At 52.9% G+C, this 19,937-nt stretch overlaps 1 protein-coding gene across 1 annotated transcript in view; it reads right to left on the bottom strand.

Annotated features, from left to right (window-relative positions):
• Nucleotides 1-14,213: 14,213 nt before the first annotated feature.
• The window catches only part of ITIH6 (inter-alpha-trypsin inhibitor heavy chain family member 6), a 45,494-nt gene continuing 39,770 nt past the window's right edge, over nt 14,214-19,937 (bottom strand). Inside the window, exons 13-15 of the mRNA XM_018569131.1 lie at nt 17,000-17,113; nt 16,146-16,526; nt 14,214-14,482 (exon numbers count right to left, since the gene is read on the bottom strand). Of these exons, the coding sequence (XP_018424633.1) occupies nt 14,214-14,482; nt 16,146-16,526; nt 17,000-17,113 (764 nt within the window). The remainder of the gene's footprint in view (nt 14,483-16,145; nt 16,527-16,999; nt 17,114-19,937) is intronic.

Here is a 19,937-nt window from a genome sequence, read left to right as displayed (position 1 = left end):
CACACCATGCTCGGTCCCTCAGCTCGTCCTCATTGTCCTCCTCTTCATCATCTCTGGCAGCAGACGCCGGTCCACATCCACTACACAGGCTGGAAGTGATGTCAGCGAAGGAAGTGATCTGAGAGCCCAGGAACATTACTCACACTTCACTGCTGTCTGTCTGTGTCCCCAACAAGGGGTGCATGTGGAGTCTGGGGGTGCAGAATGAGGGAGCTGGGTGACATGGGGGTGGCAGGGTGAGGGAGTTGGGTGACATGGGGGTGCAGGATGATATGGGGATGTAGGGTAAGGGAGCTGGGTGCCATGGGGGTGGCAGGGTGATATGAGGGGGCAGGGCGACTGGGGGGTGGCAGGGTGATATGAGGGGGCAGGGCGACTGGGGGGTGGCAGGGTGATATGAGGGGGCAGGGCGACTGGGGGGTGGCAGGGTGATATGAGGGGGCAGGGCGACTGGGGGGTGGCAGGGTGATATGAGGGGGCAGGGCGACTGGGGGGTGGCAGGGTGATATGAGGGGGCAGGGCGACTGGGGGGTGGCAGGGTGATATGAGGGGGCAGGGCGACTGGGGGGTGGCAGGGTGATATGAGGGGGCAGGGCGACTGGGGGGTGGCAGGGTGATATGAGGGGGCAGGGCGACTGGGGGGTGGCAGGGTGATATGAGGGGGCAGGGCGACTGGGGGGTGGCAGGGTGATATGAGGGGGCAGGGCGACTGGGGGGTGGCAGGGTGATATGAGGGGGCAGGGCGACTGGGGGGTGGCAGGGTGATATGAGGGGGCAGGGCGACTGGGGGGTGGCAGGGTGATATGAGGGGGCAGGGCGACTGGGGGGTGGCAGGGTGATATGAGGGGGCAGGGCGACTGGGGGGTGGCAGGGTGATATGAGGGGGCAGGGCGACTGGGGGGTGGCAGGGTGATATGAGGGGGCAGGGCGACTGGGGGGTGGCAGGGTGATATGAGGGGGCAGGGCGACTGGGGGGTGGCAGGGTGATATGAGGGGGCAGGGCGACTGGGGGGTGGCAGGGTGATATGAGGGGGCAGGGCGACTGGGGGGTGGCAGGGTGATATGAGGGGGCAGGGCGACTGGGGGGTGGCAGGGTGATATGAGGGGGCAGGGCGACTGGGGGGTGGCAGGGTGATATGAGGGGGCAGGGCGACTGGGGGGTGGCAGGGTGATATGAGGGGGCAGGGCGACTGGGGGGTGGCAGGGTGATATGAGGGGGCAGGGCGACTGGGGGGTGGCAGGGTGATATGAGGGGGCAGGGCGACTGGGGGGTGGCAGGGTGATATGAGGGGGCAGGGCGACTGGGGGGTGGCAGGGTGATATGAGGGGGCAGGGCGACTGGGGGGTGGCAGGGTGATATGAGGGGGCAGGGCGACTGGGGGGTGGCAGGGTGATATGAGGGGGCAGGGCGACTGGGGGGTGGCAGGGTGATATGAGGGGGCAGGGCGACTGGGGGGTGGCAGGGTGATATGAGGGGGCAGGGCGACTGGGGGGTGGCAGGGTGATATGAGGGGGCAGGGCGACTGGGGGGTGGCAGGGTGATATGAGGGGGCAGGGCGACTGGGGGGTGGCAGGGTGATATGAGGGGGCAGGGCGACTGGGGGGTGGCAGGGTGATATGAGGGGGCAGGGCGACTGGGGGGTGGCAGGGTGATATGAGGGGGCAGGGCGACTGGGGGGTGGCAGGGTGATATGAGGGGGCAGGGCGACTGGGGGGTGGCAGGGTGATATGAGGGGGCAGGGCGACTGGGGGGTGGCAGGGTGATATGAGGGGGCAGGGCGACTGGGGGGTGGCAGGGTGATATGAGGGGGCAGGGCGACTGGGGGGTGGCAGGGTGATATGAGGGGGCAGGGCGACTGGGGGGTGGCAGGGTGATATGAGGGGGCAGGGCGACTGGGGGGTGGCAGGGTGATATGAGGGGGCAGGGCGACTGGGGGGTGGCAGGGTGATATGAGGGGGCAGGGCGACTGGGGGGTGGCAGGGTGATATGAGGGGGCAGGGCGACTGGGGGGTGGCAGGGTGATATGAGGGGGCAGGGCGACTGGGGGGTGGCAGGGTGATATGAGGGGGCAGGGCGACTGGGGGGTGGCAGGGTGATATGAGGGGGCAGGGCGACTGGGGGGTGGCAGGGTGATATGAGGGGGCAGGGCGACTGGGGGGTGGCAGGGTGATATGAGGGGGCAGGGCGACTGGGGGGTGGCAGGGTGATATGAGGGGGCAGGGCGACTGGGGGGTGGCAGGGTGATATGAGGGGGCAGGGCGACTGGGGGGTGGCAGGGTGATATGAGGGGGCAGGGCGACTGGGGGGTGGCAGGGTGATATGAGGGGGCAGGGCGACTGGGGGGTGGCAGGGTGATATGAGGGGGCAGGGCGACTGGGGGGTGGCAGGGTGATATGAGGGGGCAGGGCGACTGGGGGGTGGCAGGGTGATATGAGGGGGCAGGGCGACTGGGGGGTGGCAGGGTGATATGAGGGGGCAGGGCGACTGGGGGGTGGCAGGGTGATATGAGGGGGCAGGGCGACTGGGGGGTGGCAGGGTGATATGAGGGGGCAGGGCGACTGGGGGGTGGCAGGGTGATATGAGGGGGCAGGGCGACTGGGGGGTGGCAGGGTGATATGAGGGGGCAGGGCGACTGGGGGGTGGCAGGGTGATATGAGGGGGCAGGGCGACTGGGGGGTGGCAGGGTGATATGAGGGGGCAGGGCGACTGGGGGGTGGCAGGGTGATATGAGGGGGCAGGGCGACTGGGGGGTGGCAGGGTGATATGAGGGGGCAGGGCGACTGGGGGGTGGCAGGGTGATATGAGGGGGCAGGGCGACTGGGGGGTGGCAGGGTGATATGAGGGGGCAGGGCGACTGGGGGGTGGCAGGGTGATATGAGGGGGCAGGGCGACTGGGGGGTGGCAGGGTGATATGAGGGGGCAGGGCGACTGGGGGGTGGCAGGGTGATATGAGGGGGCAGGGCGACTGGGGGGTGGCAGGGTGATATGAGGGGGCAGGGCGACTGGGGGGTGGCAGGGTGATATGAGGGGGCAGGGCGACTGGGGGGTGGCAGGGTGATATGAGGGGGCAGGGCGACTGGGGGGTGGCAGGGTGATATGAGGGGGCAGGGCGACTGGGGGGTGGCAGGGTGATATGAGGGGGCAGGGCGACTGGGGGGTGGCAGGGTGATATGAGGGGGCAGGGCGACTGGGGGGTGGCAGGGTGATATGAGGGGGCAGGGCGACTGGGGGGTGGCAGGGTGATATGAGGGGGCAGGGCGACTGGGGGGTGGCAGGGTGATATGAGGGGGCAGGGCGACTGGGGGGTGGCAGGGTGATATGAGGGGGCAGGGCGACTGGGGGGTGGCAGGGTGATATGAGGGGGCAGGGCGACTGGGGGGTGGCAGGGTGATATGAGGGGGCAGGGCGACTGGGGGGTGGCAGGGTGATATGAGGGGGCAGGGCGACTGGGGGGTGGCAGGGTGATATGAGGGGGCAGGGCGACTGGGGGGTGGCAGGGTGATATGAGGGGGCAGGGCGACTGGGGGGTGGCAGGGTGATATGAGGGGGCAGGGCGACTGGGGGGTGGCAGGGTGATATGAGGGGGCAGGGCGACTGGGGGGTGGCAGGGTGATATGAGGGGGCAGGGCGACTGGGGGGTGGCAGGGTGATATGGGGGTGCAGGGCGATATGAGGGTGCAGGGCGACTTGGGGGTGGCAGGGTGAGGAAGCTGGGTGACATGGGGGTGGCTGGGTGATATGTGGGTACAGAGTGAGGGGGGTGGGTAAAATGGGGTGCTGGGTGACAGGGAGTAGTGTCAGGGCGACATGGGGATGGCAGTGTGAGGGAGCTTGTTGACAGCGAGGTGTGTCAGGGTGACTTGGAAAACAAAAATCAGTTGATGGTGAAAAATGCTGGTGAGCTACAAGATAAAGTAAATTTCCGTCACTGCTGCTCTCCTCTGGCAACTTCTAGCCACAGCACATGCCCCTCTCTAATGGTGTCCTGACCATGCTGGCCACTGTCCTACTTGCCCTTGATTTGAGCATACTTTACATTCAAATCAAGGACACCATTGCCTCAGTTGATTCTGCCAGGTGTCACACAGATCGGTCACTGGGGGTCCCCATCAAAAATTTGCTATGAGGCCCTATGAATTGTATTTATGCCCAACTGTGCTCCTCTAGTGTGTTGGGGCCAATACGAGGATCCACAGCAGGTGTCAGATGTGTCGGTGGCTTGGCAGCGTGGAGTGGAACCCACTGGCAGGAAGTGGCCTGAAGCGTCCGAGGGCAGAAGTACGAAGGGGTAATCCAAAAGAGAAGTCAAGGTCCAATCCAGGTCGAGGCGGGCAGCAAGGGTTCAGGGGTGAAAGGTCGGCAACAGGGAGTCCAGATGAGGGGTCAGGAAGCAAACAGCAAGATACACAGATGGGAGCGAGGTGATCACACCATAGGGTGGAATAACTCCGCAACAAGCCAGGGCTCTGGCCAGATTTTTATAGCCAGGGGATGTAAGATCACCGAGGCAACCAGGAAGCTTCCCTCCCTGGGAGCCAATGGCAGGCGAGAGAGGTGGAAGGCGTGTACTGGGAACCTCCCCCAGCAAGGCCCACACCTTATAGCCCTAAGGCCCCGTTCACACTTAGCGATTTATCGCGCGGTAATTCCCGCGATATCGTGGCAATTTACCGCGCGATATCACTCTCCAATGATTCTCAATGGGGCAAAGGGTCCTGCTGTCGCGGGTCGTGCGTCGCTACAGCAGGAGCCTTTTTGGAGCGGATTTAGCCGCGATTCAAGCTTGCGCAATGCAAGCATTTGCGCGATATCGTGCAAAATGCAAATCGTTCGACAAACGTGCAGTGTGAATGGGGCCGCCACGTGACTGGCGCATGCACACCCGCAACCCGGGCACCAGGAGTTCTACCAGGCTGGAGGGGATCCCTGCGCCGTGCTCGTTGGCCCCCCGTGAAGGGGTAACACCCCTTGCTTCCTGACAGCAGGAGACTGAAAATCCTGAAAGTGTTGGATTCTTCAGGAGGTGAGTACTCAAAGCCTTCTTTGCAGGGAACATTGGATTGCACAGTTTTATTTTAGCGTTAGGTCTCGTTCACACCTAGGCGTATTGCATATGCGCGTCTGTCGCGCGTTTTTTTAACCGCGATTCCGAAGGCTACTTGGCTGTATCCCAATGGGAACGCGCAACAAAACGGCCCAAAGTAGTACCTGTACCTTTTCAGGTGTGGGCCGTTTTGTAGCGCGTTAGGGACGGACGGAAATCCGCCGAGGTGGGAGCCAGACCCATTGAATACAATGGGATTTAGATGTTTGAGCGTTTTGTAGAGCGTTCGTCGAGCGTAGAACGCGCTACAAAACGTTCAGGTGTGAACGCGGGCTTAGAGTCATTTATTACCAAATGTTTTCTAGGGGGGAAGCAAATGGAGAAGCATTACGTCGTATACAAATTCACAACATTATTCCACTATGAATGTCCATCACGACTAACCTTTCAACTACTTACTAGTTTTCGCACAATGAATTGTTTGAATCTGCCGTTTTCACATATTCCGCCAGTATTCATTCCGTTGAGAATGTTTATGTATCTTGCCTTCCCTAGCATATGATACTCTCAAAGGTATTCCGGGTTAGAAAGGGCTCTCTGTGTTCTGGGTTCTTTTAACAAGGTGAAAATGAAGCGGGGTGGAAGTGCCAACATTGCATAATTTCTCTTCCGCCGCTCGGGATTCCTACAGACACAATCAAGGGCTTCAGCCCAGATGTTGAATTGCATTCCACGCAAAGTACTGGCCGGCCAGTTTTTCCAAGGGTCAGTCCTCTGTAATACTGATATTGTTCTTCTTAGTGGACATGGGTGGATTGTCTCCTTATTTTGTGCAAGAATTCCTATAGTGAGAATTCTGCACCTATGTTTCTTACTCTTGTAGCGCTCACCCCCGTAGGAGCCGCTGGATGCCCGGTTCACTTCTAGTTGGTCTAGGGGATGATCTTCAGCTGCCCGCCCATTAGCACTAACCGCCCTTCTTCTGCTGCCCATAAACTGATGTCCACTCCAGTAGTAAGATGCTGAGTAAACAATTTATTGAACATTCTCTTTGGGAGAGAGGGTATGGGGGGGTTCTATGTGTCCAGGGGTAGCCATCAGAAGCTCCAGACTCACCAGACCTTGTAGAGTAGATCCACCTGGGAGACATCAGATAACCACTGATGTGACAGACAGACAGGATGGATGCAGATCCTCATAACACAGGAAAGACACCGACCATGCTCTGAAGTCCACTTAGTTCAGGGTGCTTCAAGAGCCTGCACTGGTCCCGGTTCTCTTCCTCTTTCAGTCTCACGGGCCTCCTCCATGTTGGAGGCCTCAGGGAAACCTTTTCCCTCACACCAGCCCATACCCAACCCCAGGCCTCGGCCTAGCCTGGGCGGGCAGGCTGAACAGGACCCAGCCCTATTCCATGGCTGGTCCCGGCTAGTCTGAGCACATGGCAGATCCCACCAATAGATGTACCCTATCCCAGCATGCACCACTGGCTGAAAGAAACCCAGTGATTGGCTGCTGTACTGTACATACATTACAGTGTCTCCCACTGGCTGTCCCACAATATGACAGAGTCTCACTCCGCCCAGGGGGGGTACAGGCAATGCCAGACACCTGGGATTAACCTTATAATTGCCACTCTGAATCCAGCCAGGGTGACTACACCCCCGGCAATCACTAAATGTCTAGTAGCCACAGCACAGAAGGTGACGGGCGCTACACTCTCTTGGGTTCCTCATTTACGTTGCATTTCGGAGGCAAATTAGGCTTCCACTGGGACAAAACCAATGAAGCAGTTCCATGGCAGAGTGTGGCAGACATGGGAACATGGACACAGAGATCTAATCGTTGATGTCTTTGAAGATGCAAAGAAAAACCTATTGCCATCCGCCTACACTTGAATTAAAAGCTAATTCAATAACCTAATTCCACCGCTAGTAAGTTGCTCATCAGTACCCACCCCCACAGAGAGACCCCCAGCAATGCCTGCTGCCTTTGGTCTAAGTGTCCCCCACACTTAGTAAGACACTCATGTTTCCTATTTGTAAGCAATCTCCTGTAACTGCGCATGCGCCTAGTGCGCGTTTCCAAACTATGGGGAAACGTACTCTTCCGCACATGAGCGGGCGCCATGGACCAGCCGCACAAAAGCGCACCAAGAGGCGCACAGGAAGTGACACATCGCCCTTATCACTTCCCTTATATAAACCCGGCCTGAGCACCACCATATTGCTGGATTATCTTCAGCTCTCCTGTGTTCCTGTGATCTCCTTCTTGCTTTGCTGTGACCCGGATTTGACGATTCTTGCCTGCCACCGACCTCGGATTTGTTTACTGGACTTTGCTTCTGCCTGACCCCTCTGTACCGTTATTGCTCGATAGGTTTTGACCTCGGCTCGTTTACTTGGATTTCGCCTATCAAAGCCCCTGGATTTCAGCTTGCACGGTGTTATCACCACTGGCACTCGTGCCACTCGCTGTCTACTTGGACTCTGTCCCCAACCTCAGAGTCCTCGGGACACGAGGTGCAAGGGAGGCCTCCTCACGCATTCAGTCTCCGACCAGGTACGTGACACTATTGCACAACGCAGCAAGCCAATGTGGAGCAGCTCACTTGAGACTAGATGCACAGTGCAGCTTCAGTCCAATGCGTGCCATCAGAGTAATGTCAACACTGCACCCACCCTATCACATACCTGGTGGAGGACCGATTGGCTGAGGAGGCCCCCCTTGCGGCTCTTGTCTCACACCCCTGAGAGTGGGAACAGGGAGCGAGTAGACAGAGAGGAGCACGGGGTGCCAAGGTGTTCATCACGTACCTGGTGGAGGACCGATTGGCTGAGGAGGCCTCCCTTGCGGCTCTTGTCTCACACCCCTGAGAGTGGGAACAGGGAGCGAGTAGACAGAGAGGAGCACGGGGTGCCAAGGTGTTCATCACGTACCTGGTGGAGGACCGATTGGCTGAGGAGGCCTCCCTTGCGGCTCTTGTCTCACACCCCTGAGAGTGGGAACAGGGAGCGAGTAGACAGAGAGGAGCACGGGGTGCCAAGGTGTTCATCACGTACCTGGTGGAGGACCGATTGGCTGAGGAGGCCTCCCTTGCGGCTCTTGTCTCACACCCCTGAGAGTGGGAACAGGGAGCGAGTAGACAGAGAGGAGCACGGGGTGCCAAGGTGTTCATCACGTACCTGGTGGAGGACCGATTGGCTGAGGAGGCCTCCCTTGCGGCTCTTGTCTCACACCCCTGAGAGTGGGAACAGGGAGCGAGTAGACAGAGAGGAGCACGGGGTGCCAAGGTGTTCATCACGTACCTGGTGGAGGACCGATTGGCTGAGGAGGCCTCCCTTGCGGCTCTTGTCTCACACCCCTGAGAGTGGGAACAGGGAGCGAGTAGACAGAGAGGAGCACGGGTGCCAAGGTGTTCAGACACGGTGCCTGGTAGAAGTCCGGCCACTGGGTCCCTGGAAGGATGAGCAGGGGCAGGTTGGCAGCTGAGATGTCAGCGAGGATTGCAGTGGAAACTGGAGCGATGTCAAACAAGCCATGGGGCAAGGCCAGACGATCAGCACGGTACAGAAGGAGTAGGCAGAGGCAGAATCCAGATAACAAGCAGAGGTCAGGGGCAGGCAGCGGTCAATCAAGGTCAGCAGTAATCCGAGTCAAGGCAACAGGCAAACAAATAGCAGGAACACAAAGCCCAAGCCGAAAGACCGTTCAGCGCCGATCCATTGGGCCAGCTGGTTTAAATCGAGCATTAGATTAGAGAGCAACGTGTCACTTCCTGTGCGCCACTTTCCGCTGTGAGCTCGTGGCCACTAGCGCGCGTTTTCTGGCAACCCGGAAGGCTGGAACTCGCGCGTGCCTTACACACCCCCTTTGATCTTCCCAATACAAAACCACTTTATCATTAGGATCAAGTTAAACAATGATACACAGAACGTTCTGAGACGATGCTTTGTGTGGTCTTCCTTAGAAAATAAAGTCATCGTAATTTTGGTACTCTGCTGTTTACGTTTTTTTACATAGTCTTCTGGTAAATTCCTCCAAGCTCTCTCAGAATTAATTCTAAGCTCTCTCACAATTAGGCACTGTATAGCTTCTCTATGTATTAAAGACAACGCAATTATTAGAAGAGCCATTGCTTTGTATAATAAATGTTCCCCCACTGGGAAGGGTATATATTTTTTCTACAGGCTATTGAGTGAACCAAACGACTCTGTAAAGTTGCCGTCCATGCTCTGGTGGGAAAAGGAACTACACTTCTCCATACCATTGGAGCAATGGTATACAGTTATCTCCCAACCTTTAAAACATCTAAATGTCTGAGTCACTGGGAATCTGTTCAAAAAAATATTACACAAATGGTATTTTACGCCCCAGAGATTGGCGAGGGTTGGTGGGCTCATTGTCTCATACTTGGTGGTCATGCGACTCACTCAAGTCTTTCTGGTCTGATATCTCCGCTCTTATATTCATACTCACCCGGGCTCCGTGCAATCTATCCCCACAACCTGCTCTACTGGGAATAGGTTTGGAAGTTTGGCCTAAAACATCCCGCACAGTGGTATCTCATGTCCTCATTGCCGCTCGACTGGCTATAGCAAGAGCCTGGAAGCAACCTGAACCCCCTCCTCTACGAAATGCCATTCAAATCTTCAATACTCACGCTCACTTTGAATTTCTCTTCGCTAAAGCCAATCTTACCACTCATCTCTTCACCTCCCAATGGTCCTGCTGGCTTTCGGATTCCAGATGCCTGGTTAAAATGTATTGCACTAAACTATGGTTTGCCTTCCTACTGATGTAATCACATCTCTACACCATGATCACTTTAATATGCTGATTAAAGATGTATGCGGGAACATTTATTTCTATATTCAGGTTATGCTGTAAGATTTAAAATTGCGGTTGGGTATACTGTTGGTTGTACCCTTTATGCTGCTGTATATGCCACATGTCTGAGGCCTTTTTGTCCTTTTTCTCTTCTTCTTTAATTTTTGTACCAAATGGTATGTTTGTATTTATTATATGCAAACCTAATAAAACTTATTGATAAAAAAAAAATTCCTCCAAGCTTCTTGCAGGACCTCCCATACTTCTTCTTTTGGCTGCTTTGTTTTGTTGTTCTTCTCCCAGTCCAAGTGATCTCCCGCAGCTTCAGTTATAGTGAAGTCAGAGCTCTGAGGTGGCCAATTGAACACTGTAAGTGTTTCATTTTCCACTCAGAGGAGGTCAGATCTGTGTTAGTTATATGTGTTTGGGGTCATTGGCATGTTGAAAGATGGAATCGTTGCCGTCAGTTCCCTTCCAGGAGGCCGGGCACGCTGAATCGCAATCTAAAACGAATCGGAAAATGGTAAGCGCAGCGACGGGACGACCATTCCTTTCTTTCATCAGTCGATCATCCAGATATCCCAACTCTCTCGGACGCTCCGGGAGTCTCTCCGCCCGGGAGAGAGACACTTCCTCCCGGAAAGGTTTAATCTGCTCGATCGCCTCCCAACGCTCACCCGCCGTTCACGTCTGTATAGAGCGGCTCCCGGGGAGGGCAGGTGCTGCGTGTAATTAGTACGCAGCCCCTGTCCTTCTCTATGGGACTACGCGGCCGTACGCTCACCCGCCGCGCACGGCCGTACCGAGCAGCTCCCGGGGAGGACAGGCGCTGCGTGTGATTAGTACGCAGCCCCCGTCCTTCTCTATGGGAGTACACGGCCCTACGCTCACCCGCCCTGTACGTCCGTGTGGGTGAGCGTACTCGTACACTGACAGGATGGATCCTATCTGCGTCTGAGCCGGAAAACACGCACCCCTACGGACCTGCACTTGGGTTGAGCGTAGGGCGGCGTACGGCCGCGTAGTCCCATAGAGAAGGACGGGGGGGCTGCGTACTAATCACACGCAGCAGCTGTCCTTCCCGGGAGCCGCCCGATACGGCCGCGCACGCAGCACCTGCTGTACCTGCGGGCCGATTACAGTGTGAATGAGGGCTTACAGTTATTAAAATACTACACAGTAAGAACTTACGGCTGGAATAAAAGATTACAGCTTGGGGCACAGCTGGCAGAGGAACAAAACAAATGGCAAACGCACTCATCTACAGCTGGCAGAGGATCCGTCCCGGTCACAGTGCAGCCTTGCGCTGTCAGCATACAGCGGGCAATACCCTGCTATATGCTGAGTTTTGGGTCACAGGAGGACGTTAGTACTGTATATGTCCTCCTGTAATCCTAAAGAGATCTATGGCCAAAAAAGGATCGGGCCGTAGTTCTCTTTTAACTCAGCAACTCCTTAGAAGGGCTGGTGGATAAAGGGTCCGGGGCAAATCAGCTTCCCATACATCAGCATAATGTATTAACAATGTACCCGGTGGTAATTATGGCCCAGATACCAAATGAAGGCCCTGTTTGCTTTTACGCCAATTTGTGGAAAGGCAGCGCGGTGTTAATTGGTACACCAAAGGAAATACGATTCGGCTCTAGTAGAGTGTTATTTTATATATTATACCAAAAACATTCTTTGCATTTTACAGGCTTTTCAACGAGACATTTTATACACTTCCATAAACACACAGCTCTGCTGTATAAATATATCAAGTATCAGCCCTCGTTCACACTGTATTCTGCCCGCGCGTACAGCTCCGTACTGTTGTGAATGAGGGCTTACAGTTATTAAAATACTACACAGTAAGAACTTACGGCTGGAATAAAAGATTACAGCTTGGGGCTCCTGCACACCGGCATTTCTCTTTATATTCTTTTTCTTCTGCGGGCAAAAGGAAACACTATACTTGTTCCCTAGACCACTGTAGTTCTTCCTGTTGACCCCTATAGGACACAGTAGTAACATAGCCGATGGTTGCAAGAACTACAGCGGCCAGCAAGGGACAAATTCTTTGTTAGCAGTGCCACCGGAACTGAAAATGAAGGAAATTGTCCATTATTGAGTTGTAATTGGTTTAGGAATAATGGGAAAATCCTTCTAGGGGACAGGTAATGAAGGAAAATATTTCTAATGGGGCATAGTGTAAAAACGCTTGATAGGGGGTTTTTAACCGTCCCCTACTCTATCCAAGACTGACAAAATGGTTTTGACTTTATGTACATGTTGGGGTCTCTACTTATTATGAATTTGCATGAATATTTCTGAACGAATAGATGCAAAAACGAACATTCTTAAATATATTTTCTAAGTCAAATGTATGTAATACTGCATTATGACCACTGGGTGGAGCTGAGGAGCACAGAATACTTATTTTACATACTCCTCATCTCCATCTAGTGGCTAAAATGCAGTATTACATTACATACATTTGAATGCTTTTTCTAACTCGACACAAAGACTAGTTAAAGAGGACACAAATCACCACATTTGCAATATTTGTATGGTAAATGGCCAGCATAAGGTTACTTTAACACCGTTGATCTTATTCAATGAAAAATAGAGAAAGTGCAATATTGGTGTGCACCAATTTACAGCAGCCGATCAGAAAGCAACCCCTCAACTTATCGAACTCCAAGAAACTGGCATTTAGTTGGATGCTCGGGGTCACTAAACAGCACTTTACTCCTGAAGTTGGCACTCATATATGCGTTTGCTGATCATACGGCGACCACAAGGCCTCATTCACATGAACGTCAGGATTTAAAACAATGGAGTGCTGATTAACATGCCTATAGGGCTTTATAATCGATTATGTCGATTAGTTGTTGCAGCCCTAGAGCTGACTCTTATTTAAAGACACTTGTTAGCTGTGCTTACGTTAATAAACACTTGCCGAATGTCCTCTCTAAGTTGGCTTTATATTTTTAAAAGGGGGTAGTGATGTTAAAGGGGAGTGCTATGGAAGAAGTGCATGCCCGGGACATGCAGTTCCAGGTGCTGGGCGGGTAGTTTTCTACATTTAGCCAGGCTTTGGGCAAGCAGAGCTAAATGTACAGCACCGAAGTCGCCGAGATGCAGCCTGCAGGTCTGTGCTATTCTCCATGGTGGGCGGGGGGGGGGCGGGGCTGGTGGGTAGAGGGGCGCATTGAGGAACCTGGCCTTGGGGCAACAGAGAGAGAAAATTCTGCCCTGCTGGCCTGGCGCTACTAGCTATCTCTAGTACTGGCTGACTGGCTGGCACTGGAATTGGTTATAAGCAGTGGCGTCACAAGGGGAGTGCGGCCCGCACCCGGGTGACACCATTGGAGGGGTGGCACCAAAATGACTGAGAGTCATTTTGGTGTCACCCCCCTCTGAAAAGTCGGGCGCTCGGTCATGGACCTGATACTCGCCTGACAGTATCAGGAGAGAGAAGAGGGGACCCAGCGGCATACCTTATCCCACCGGGTGACTGTCCCTTTCCTCTCTCTGCCGGTGTCCATCACCAAGATGGCCGCCGGCAAGTATCAAGATCGCCGCCGCGTGCGCGATGATGTCACGCGCATGCGCGGTGACGTCTCGGCGGAGGGACACCCTGTAACCGCTCCTGGTGTCACCCAGCCTAGGGACGCCCCTGGCTAGAAGTACTGATTTTGGCTGGCACTGCTGCTGACAGGAAGTGGCTACAGGAGCTGTTCCTGTCTCCTCCCCCCCAGTGCCTAGTGAACGCATCAAAAATGCTTCTTGAATGCGCCACGACTGCTATAGGCATGCGTACATTAAAATGAGTTGGTTGTCAAGCGGCAAAGCCATCCGAACATGGAATGGTGTCCAGTTTTTTTACTAATTTGTATCCGTGCGCATAATAAGCCCTCAATTTCCTCTTATACTTGACAGCAGCTATTATGTACAAACATCGCATTTCAGGCCGCTATCGGCTATATATATAATCTGCTGACAACATGGTAGATAATACAAGACAATTTCTGATCCTTGGTCGACCAATGGAAGTGAGTTTCCATGCGAGACAACCTCTTTCTACTGTCCCAAAAAACTGCTTTGACCAATAGTATTTACATTGAGGGGGAATTGATCAAAACTGGAGCCGGCTGAATCTGGAGCAGTTGCCATGACAACCAATCAGCTTCTCTCTCTTCAGTCTGTTAAGTTGTGACCTGAAAATAAGAGATAGCAGCTGATTGGTGGCCATGCACAGCTGCTCCAGATTTTGTCTGCTCCAGTTTCGATCAATTCCCCTCATAGTGTCTCACCACCATACAGACAGTGGACGCTTTCCGAATATAACATCTATTACACAATGGAGTCCATGCGTCCTACTGGGGCCTTTACATCTCCAGAGGCCACATAGGACATATAAGGTCCATCTAGAATTTGCTCGACTTCTGCGTGTTTGACCAGCCAACACTTGGACATGTGTGTCTGGGCCGCGGAGTCTTTCAGCGGTCTTACAGCAAGAACGGCGGGAGCCGTGCGATCGTTTCTCTTCAGGACCGCCGAGAGGGTCAGATCATCGCTCTGCTTCCGCTCAGCGACTTCCATGCGGCTGTGTTGGAATTGACCTAAAGTAAGAAATAGGCCGGTTCAATATTTTCACGTAAACATGAGAGCTGTGGAAATTAAAGATTCACTTCTCGATTAATCGTTAAACTTTTTGTATGTGTATAGGTCATTGCTGTGCTGTATGTGTATAGGCCAATGTAGTTGGATCTGTATGTGCGTTATAATTAATCGAAATTAATCAATTAATCGATTTTAAAAAAATTTGATTAATCGAACATGAAAATGTTAATCATTACCAGCCCTAATAAAAATGTTTAGTAGAAAATATATCAGAGCCGCATAACGCACTTTATTTTTTGATTCAGTGATGTCCAGGCTCCTTCCACATGGAGTCTTCATTTCTTTTTCTTTTTTTTTAACCCCTTGCTGACCGGTGTTTACACCCCCTTCCTGTTCACCCTGCCCGCCCGCCCAAAGACGCCCACCCGCATCCAGAATGCTCTCGTCCGGCCATTTCTGGACGTTCGGCGGACGGGAGATGGTTAAGGAAATGGAGTCTCAAGGGTTCATGCAGTGTCCTTCACATTAAAAACTATACCGTGTTACCTGACCTGATCTTACAATTTGTTAACATGTTTTAAATATGTTCTTCATTGTCTATGATTCGATATTGTGTGAGACCTTGTGGCCTCCGCTTGTCCTCATTTTCTATGTACCCCACCCTTTTTGTTCATAAATAAAGAATAAAAAAAAAAAAACTATACCGTGACGTAATCCGGTCACCTAAAAAAAAAAAAATCTGGGGTTCTGGATTCATTTTGGTGTATGAGAGAAAATCTGCCTATGGCATCCCCGAGTGCATTCATATTTCCTATTTCTGAGCCTTATAGTGGCCTTATCATGTAGCTTTTCACTCACCTCATAGTTCTAGCCGACCCGTGACAATGAGACTGTCACAGGTCGGCTCAGTAGATCGGGAGGTGAGCGAACACATACCGGCGTTCGCTCACTTCTCGATCCTGTCACGGCCCTCTGCCGTGACAGGGGAGGGGCTGGATTGCCCTGGGGGCGGGTACAGCTGGCTCTGCCTCTAGATAGGCAATTTGTGGCTGGACGTACAGTGTACGTCTCCCGTCACGAAGGGGTTAAAGGGTTAAGGTTTTCCCCCATAGTTCTCCTTAGGGTGACGGGAGGACACAAACTAGCGTCCTCCCATCACCCTAGGCTCAGTATATAGGGGGCTACAACTCGCGGTATACTGAGACGCCGCAGCTGAAGCAGGTCCCGACAATTATGTCTGGATCCGCCCAGCTGCGTGAGTGACAGCTGGCTCCTCCTATCTAGAGGCAGAGCCAGCTGTACCCGCCCCCTCCCCCGTCCGTTCCGCCAGTCAGCGCTGGAGGATCGGAGCGGGGAGAGGGGAATCCAGCCCCTCCCCTGTCACGGCAGAGAGCAGTGACAGGATCGGGAAGTGAGCGAACGCCGGTATGTGTTCTCTCACTTCCCGATCTACTGAGCCGACCTGTGACAGTCTCATTGTCACAGGTCGGCTAGAACTATGAGGTGAGTGGAAATCACTCCCCCCCCCTCCCCCCCCTCATAGTTCTCCTTTAAGCCTCTTGACTTGGCTGTGTACAAAAACCAGTATTTGCATTTGTGATGGGAGTGGATACTATGGCGGCACCACAGTGTATATTGTCTGCACATGTTACAATGTCTCACCTAACAACCCTCCAGAGCTGGACGACAAGCCGTGTCCTTTGACTATGTAGAAACCCAGGTGGTTCAGCTGTAGGTACGTTGGGTGCTGGTAGTGATGGAATATGATCAGCAGCTCCACATTGCGCCCGATCCATACGGTGATGTTGCTGGAAGGAAATATTCTTACGGCCAGCCTGGGCTTTCGTAGCAGAGCAGGACGATTAACTGGGAGAGTGAGTTCCTTCTCCCCTCTGAGTGTCAAGCTGTCCAAAGTTACGTTGATGATGTAGTTGGAGCGCGGCTGGTTGACGTTGACGGTTACAACGTTGAGGTAGGTTCGTAGCCGGTCCTCATGGCCGATTCGTGGTGGAGCCTTTGTCAAATGACCGCTCACGGTGATACCTGTATAGGACAGCACTAGATCATTATTACTAGCTCTGGCTTTGAGTCCACCTTCGCATCTCAAAAAAAGTAGAAAATATATTTAATTTCAGAATTACAGCGTAATTATAGGATTCTGCACCTAGATTTTCTCAAAATTTTCTTTCCCCAAAAAACGTGGCCATGGAAACCCATTCCATGAAGCTCCCTACGCACTGTTGTTGCGCCAATCTGAAGGCCGCACCAAGTCTGGATGTATTTTTAAGGTTTAACTCCTGAGTTTAGTGTCACTTTAACAATGAAAGATCCAGCGCCTCATATCAACACATCTTGCAGCTTCCCGTGTCACCTGCCTGTTGACTGAATGTCCGGTTATTATCACCATCACACTTATCACTTACAGCAGGTGAGTACATCATCTTAGATATAATACATTACATAAACTAATGCTTGCCTTCCATAATCTTTCAGACAATATAAACTATCGTGTATACCTGTAACTGGGTCAGTGAGGAGTTTTAAAGTGTCCCCCGGCCGTCCATCTAGAGTAAAGCACAACTTCTCCTGGATCTGAGGTAAATTCACCACAAAATGTGGATCTCCATCAACTGTCAGGGGGAAGAGAAAATTAACTTCAGCAAATATCTTCAGCTACTAATCTATCCAAGAAGCAGGAAAGACCTTCACTTTACCATACTTTGAGTTCTCTGCTGTAACGCTCCTAGTTGCGCTGTTAGGATCTCAACGGCAGAGGTGTGTAACATTAAAGGAGAACTATGACATGAGTGATTTCCACTCACCTCATTAGTTCTAGCCAACCTGTGACAATGAGACTGTCACGGGTCGGCTCAGTAGATCGGGAGGTGAGCGAACACATACCGGCGCTCGCTCACCTCTCGATCCTGTCACGGCTCTCTGCCGTGACAGGGGAGGGGCTGGATTCCTCGCTCCGATCCTCCAGCGCTGACTGGCGGAACGGACGGGGGAGGGTACAGCTGGCTCTGCCTCTAGATAGGCAGAGCCAGCTGTCACTCACGCAGCTGGGCGGATCCCGACGTCTGAGTCGGGATCCGCTCCGGCTGCGGCGTCTCAGTATACCGCGAGCTGTAGCTCTCTATATACTGAGCTTTGGGTGACGGGAGGACGCTAGTTTGTGTCCTCCCGTTACCCTAAGGAGAACTACGGGGAAAAACACTGACCCCATAGTTCTCCTTTAACCGGTACGTGTGACCAGAGGTAGGATGCTCCTGTAAATGGTTAATCAGTTTGAACTCCAGGCGTCTCTCTCAATCTTAAACGGAGAGTTTGGAGGTTCTAACATCATACACCATGATATTATACTATGAGTTGTTATTGGTGTCCTGCAACTACTGGTGGTTAATGAACTGGTAAGTATATAACTGGAAGCAATGATATGGCAAGTAATAGATCAGTAGCAATGATGCGGAAGGAATATAATCAGCATCAATGGTATGGTAGGTATATAATCAGCAATGATGATATGGCAAGTACATTAGCAGCAGCAGTGATATGGCAGTATATAAACAGCAGCAATGGTATGGCAATCAATTAGAAGCATAGATCATTTGTCAGTGGCAGTGTGAGCAATTGGTCAGCCTAAGCTGACTATGCTACTTGCGGTATTGTAGAGAAATGGCCAGAGGTCTGAGTATGCTTCTGTGGAACGAATCTCTTCAGTCCTGATCCAGTGAATCGAAGTAGCTTGTAGGGTTCGTCGTGGGGGAGCTAGCAGGGCGCACATTCCATTAGTGGAACGCCGCTGCTATGCTCCTTCCGGGTATATAAGGGTTCCTACACTGAAATGGGGTGGAGTCTAGTGGCGTACTTGCGGCCGTTGCGTTCCACTCTGGAGCGCAAGCCGCAAAGTCGTCACAGAATCATAGGCGCTGCGCTCCAGAGTGGAACGCAAGACGCCGATATCGTTACATCTGCACTGAACGGCATCCAGAATCTAGAAAGCCCCTCACATATTCACTGGCGGTGTGCTTTCTGACATGAATACGGTCTAATTTTCCCTCTCTCGGCTTCCTGTACTCAAAATTAGACTTCCAAGGAAGATTTGAATGTGACTAACGGAAGTAATGCACTTCTTAGTAATTATGCTTTTTTACATCTGGCTTTCTGTATGTGAGAGAGCAAGGGTGGGTTTGCAGTTGGTGGGTTTAGGAACAGTTCTTCTGCCCTCAAGACAGGGGGTTCTCAGATCATGAGATGGACTAGTCCACAACAACAATGCTTACATGCAGGGCCGGTGCTGCTGCCACTAGGCAAACTAGGCAGCCGCACTGCTGCCTCGACCACTGCCACCCCCCCCCTCCCACGGTGCCCCCCTGTCTATTTCAAATTGCAAAAGCCAATAGCAGGCTGGCTATTGCACCCGCCCACTGAGCAGAGAAGCAGAACTGAGAGACAACTTTCTCTCTCAGGTCTACTGCTCTGCTCAATGGGTGAGGTTTCAATAGGCTGGTTCAAATGAAAATAGCCAATAGCAGTTTTGCTACTGCGTCTGCCTGATTATATCCACCTGTTGTCAACAGAAGCTGGCCAGCAGGAGAATGGGGCCGCGCCGGGGGGATTGGGGGTTATGCCACAGGAGAGGGCCTGGTGGGGGCAAGTAGCTGGTCTTGCCTAGGGTGCAAAATAGTCTAGCACCGGCCCTGCCTGCGGGTCAAGCTGTAGTGGTTTATGAGACAAGGTCGAGCTTGAACCACAGAACATATCCGTCCTCATGGATTATAGGCCATGTAGTGGTCTATGAGAGAAGGTCGAGCTTGAACCAAGGAACATATTAGTCCTCATGGATTATTTGACAGTGCCACGACTGCCCTTGTTCTTTGCCAGAGATATATTAGATATATATTATTATATACAAAGGTACGTCTGACAAGTTCAAGAGGTACAGTACGTGTGGCACCACAGAAATACTTCATTTCAAGGTTTAACATGTTAGCAAATGCATTTCCTACAAAATATTTTTGGTTCAAGCATTTATACATGAATTCAAAGCATGGCGAAATTGACAAGAAATGCACAAACATTTCAGGGGTATTGTAAAATAGATGTGCACACAGGGTGGCTAAAAGAATTGCATATGCATCAGACGATATATGAGAAAGGTTTACTGTTAAAGAGGGGACAAAATATCCAAACGTTGAGGAACACTGGTCTATAACCTGGGTTCTCCACTGGTGGGTCGTGACCCAAAAGTGGGTCGCAACCCTGTGTTCAGTGGGTCACCGCATGCCTTCCATTTTTCCAGGTGAGGGGCTCGTCTGCCTCCCCCTAACGCAGCACTGTCAGTTCTCGCGCCAAGCAGCCATTCAAGATATGCTGCCCGGTGCCGAGTGTCAGCTTAAAGGAGAACTATGGGGTGAGGGCTTTTCCCCATAGTTCTCCTAAGTGTCACGGGAG

This window comes from Nanorana parkeri, unplaced genomic scaffold (genome assembly GCF_000935625.1).
Source record: "Nanorana parkeri isolate BGI_ZX_2015 unplaced genomic scaffold, ASM93562v1 scaffold1291, whole genome shotgun sequence".
Taxonomy (NCBI): domain Eukaryota; kingdom Metazoa; phylum Chordata; class Amphibia; order Anura; family Dicroglossidae; genus Nanorana; species Nanorana parkeri.
The sequence above is the reverse complement of the archived record's forward strand: the minus strand, read 5'-3'. Positions and strand labels throughout refer to the sequence as shown.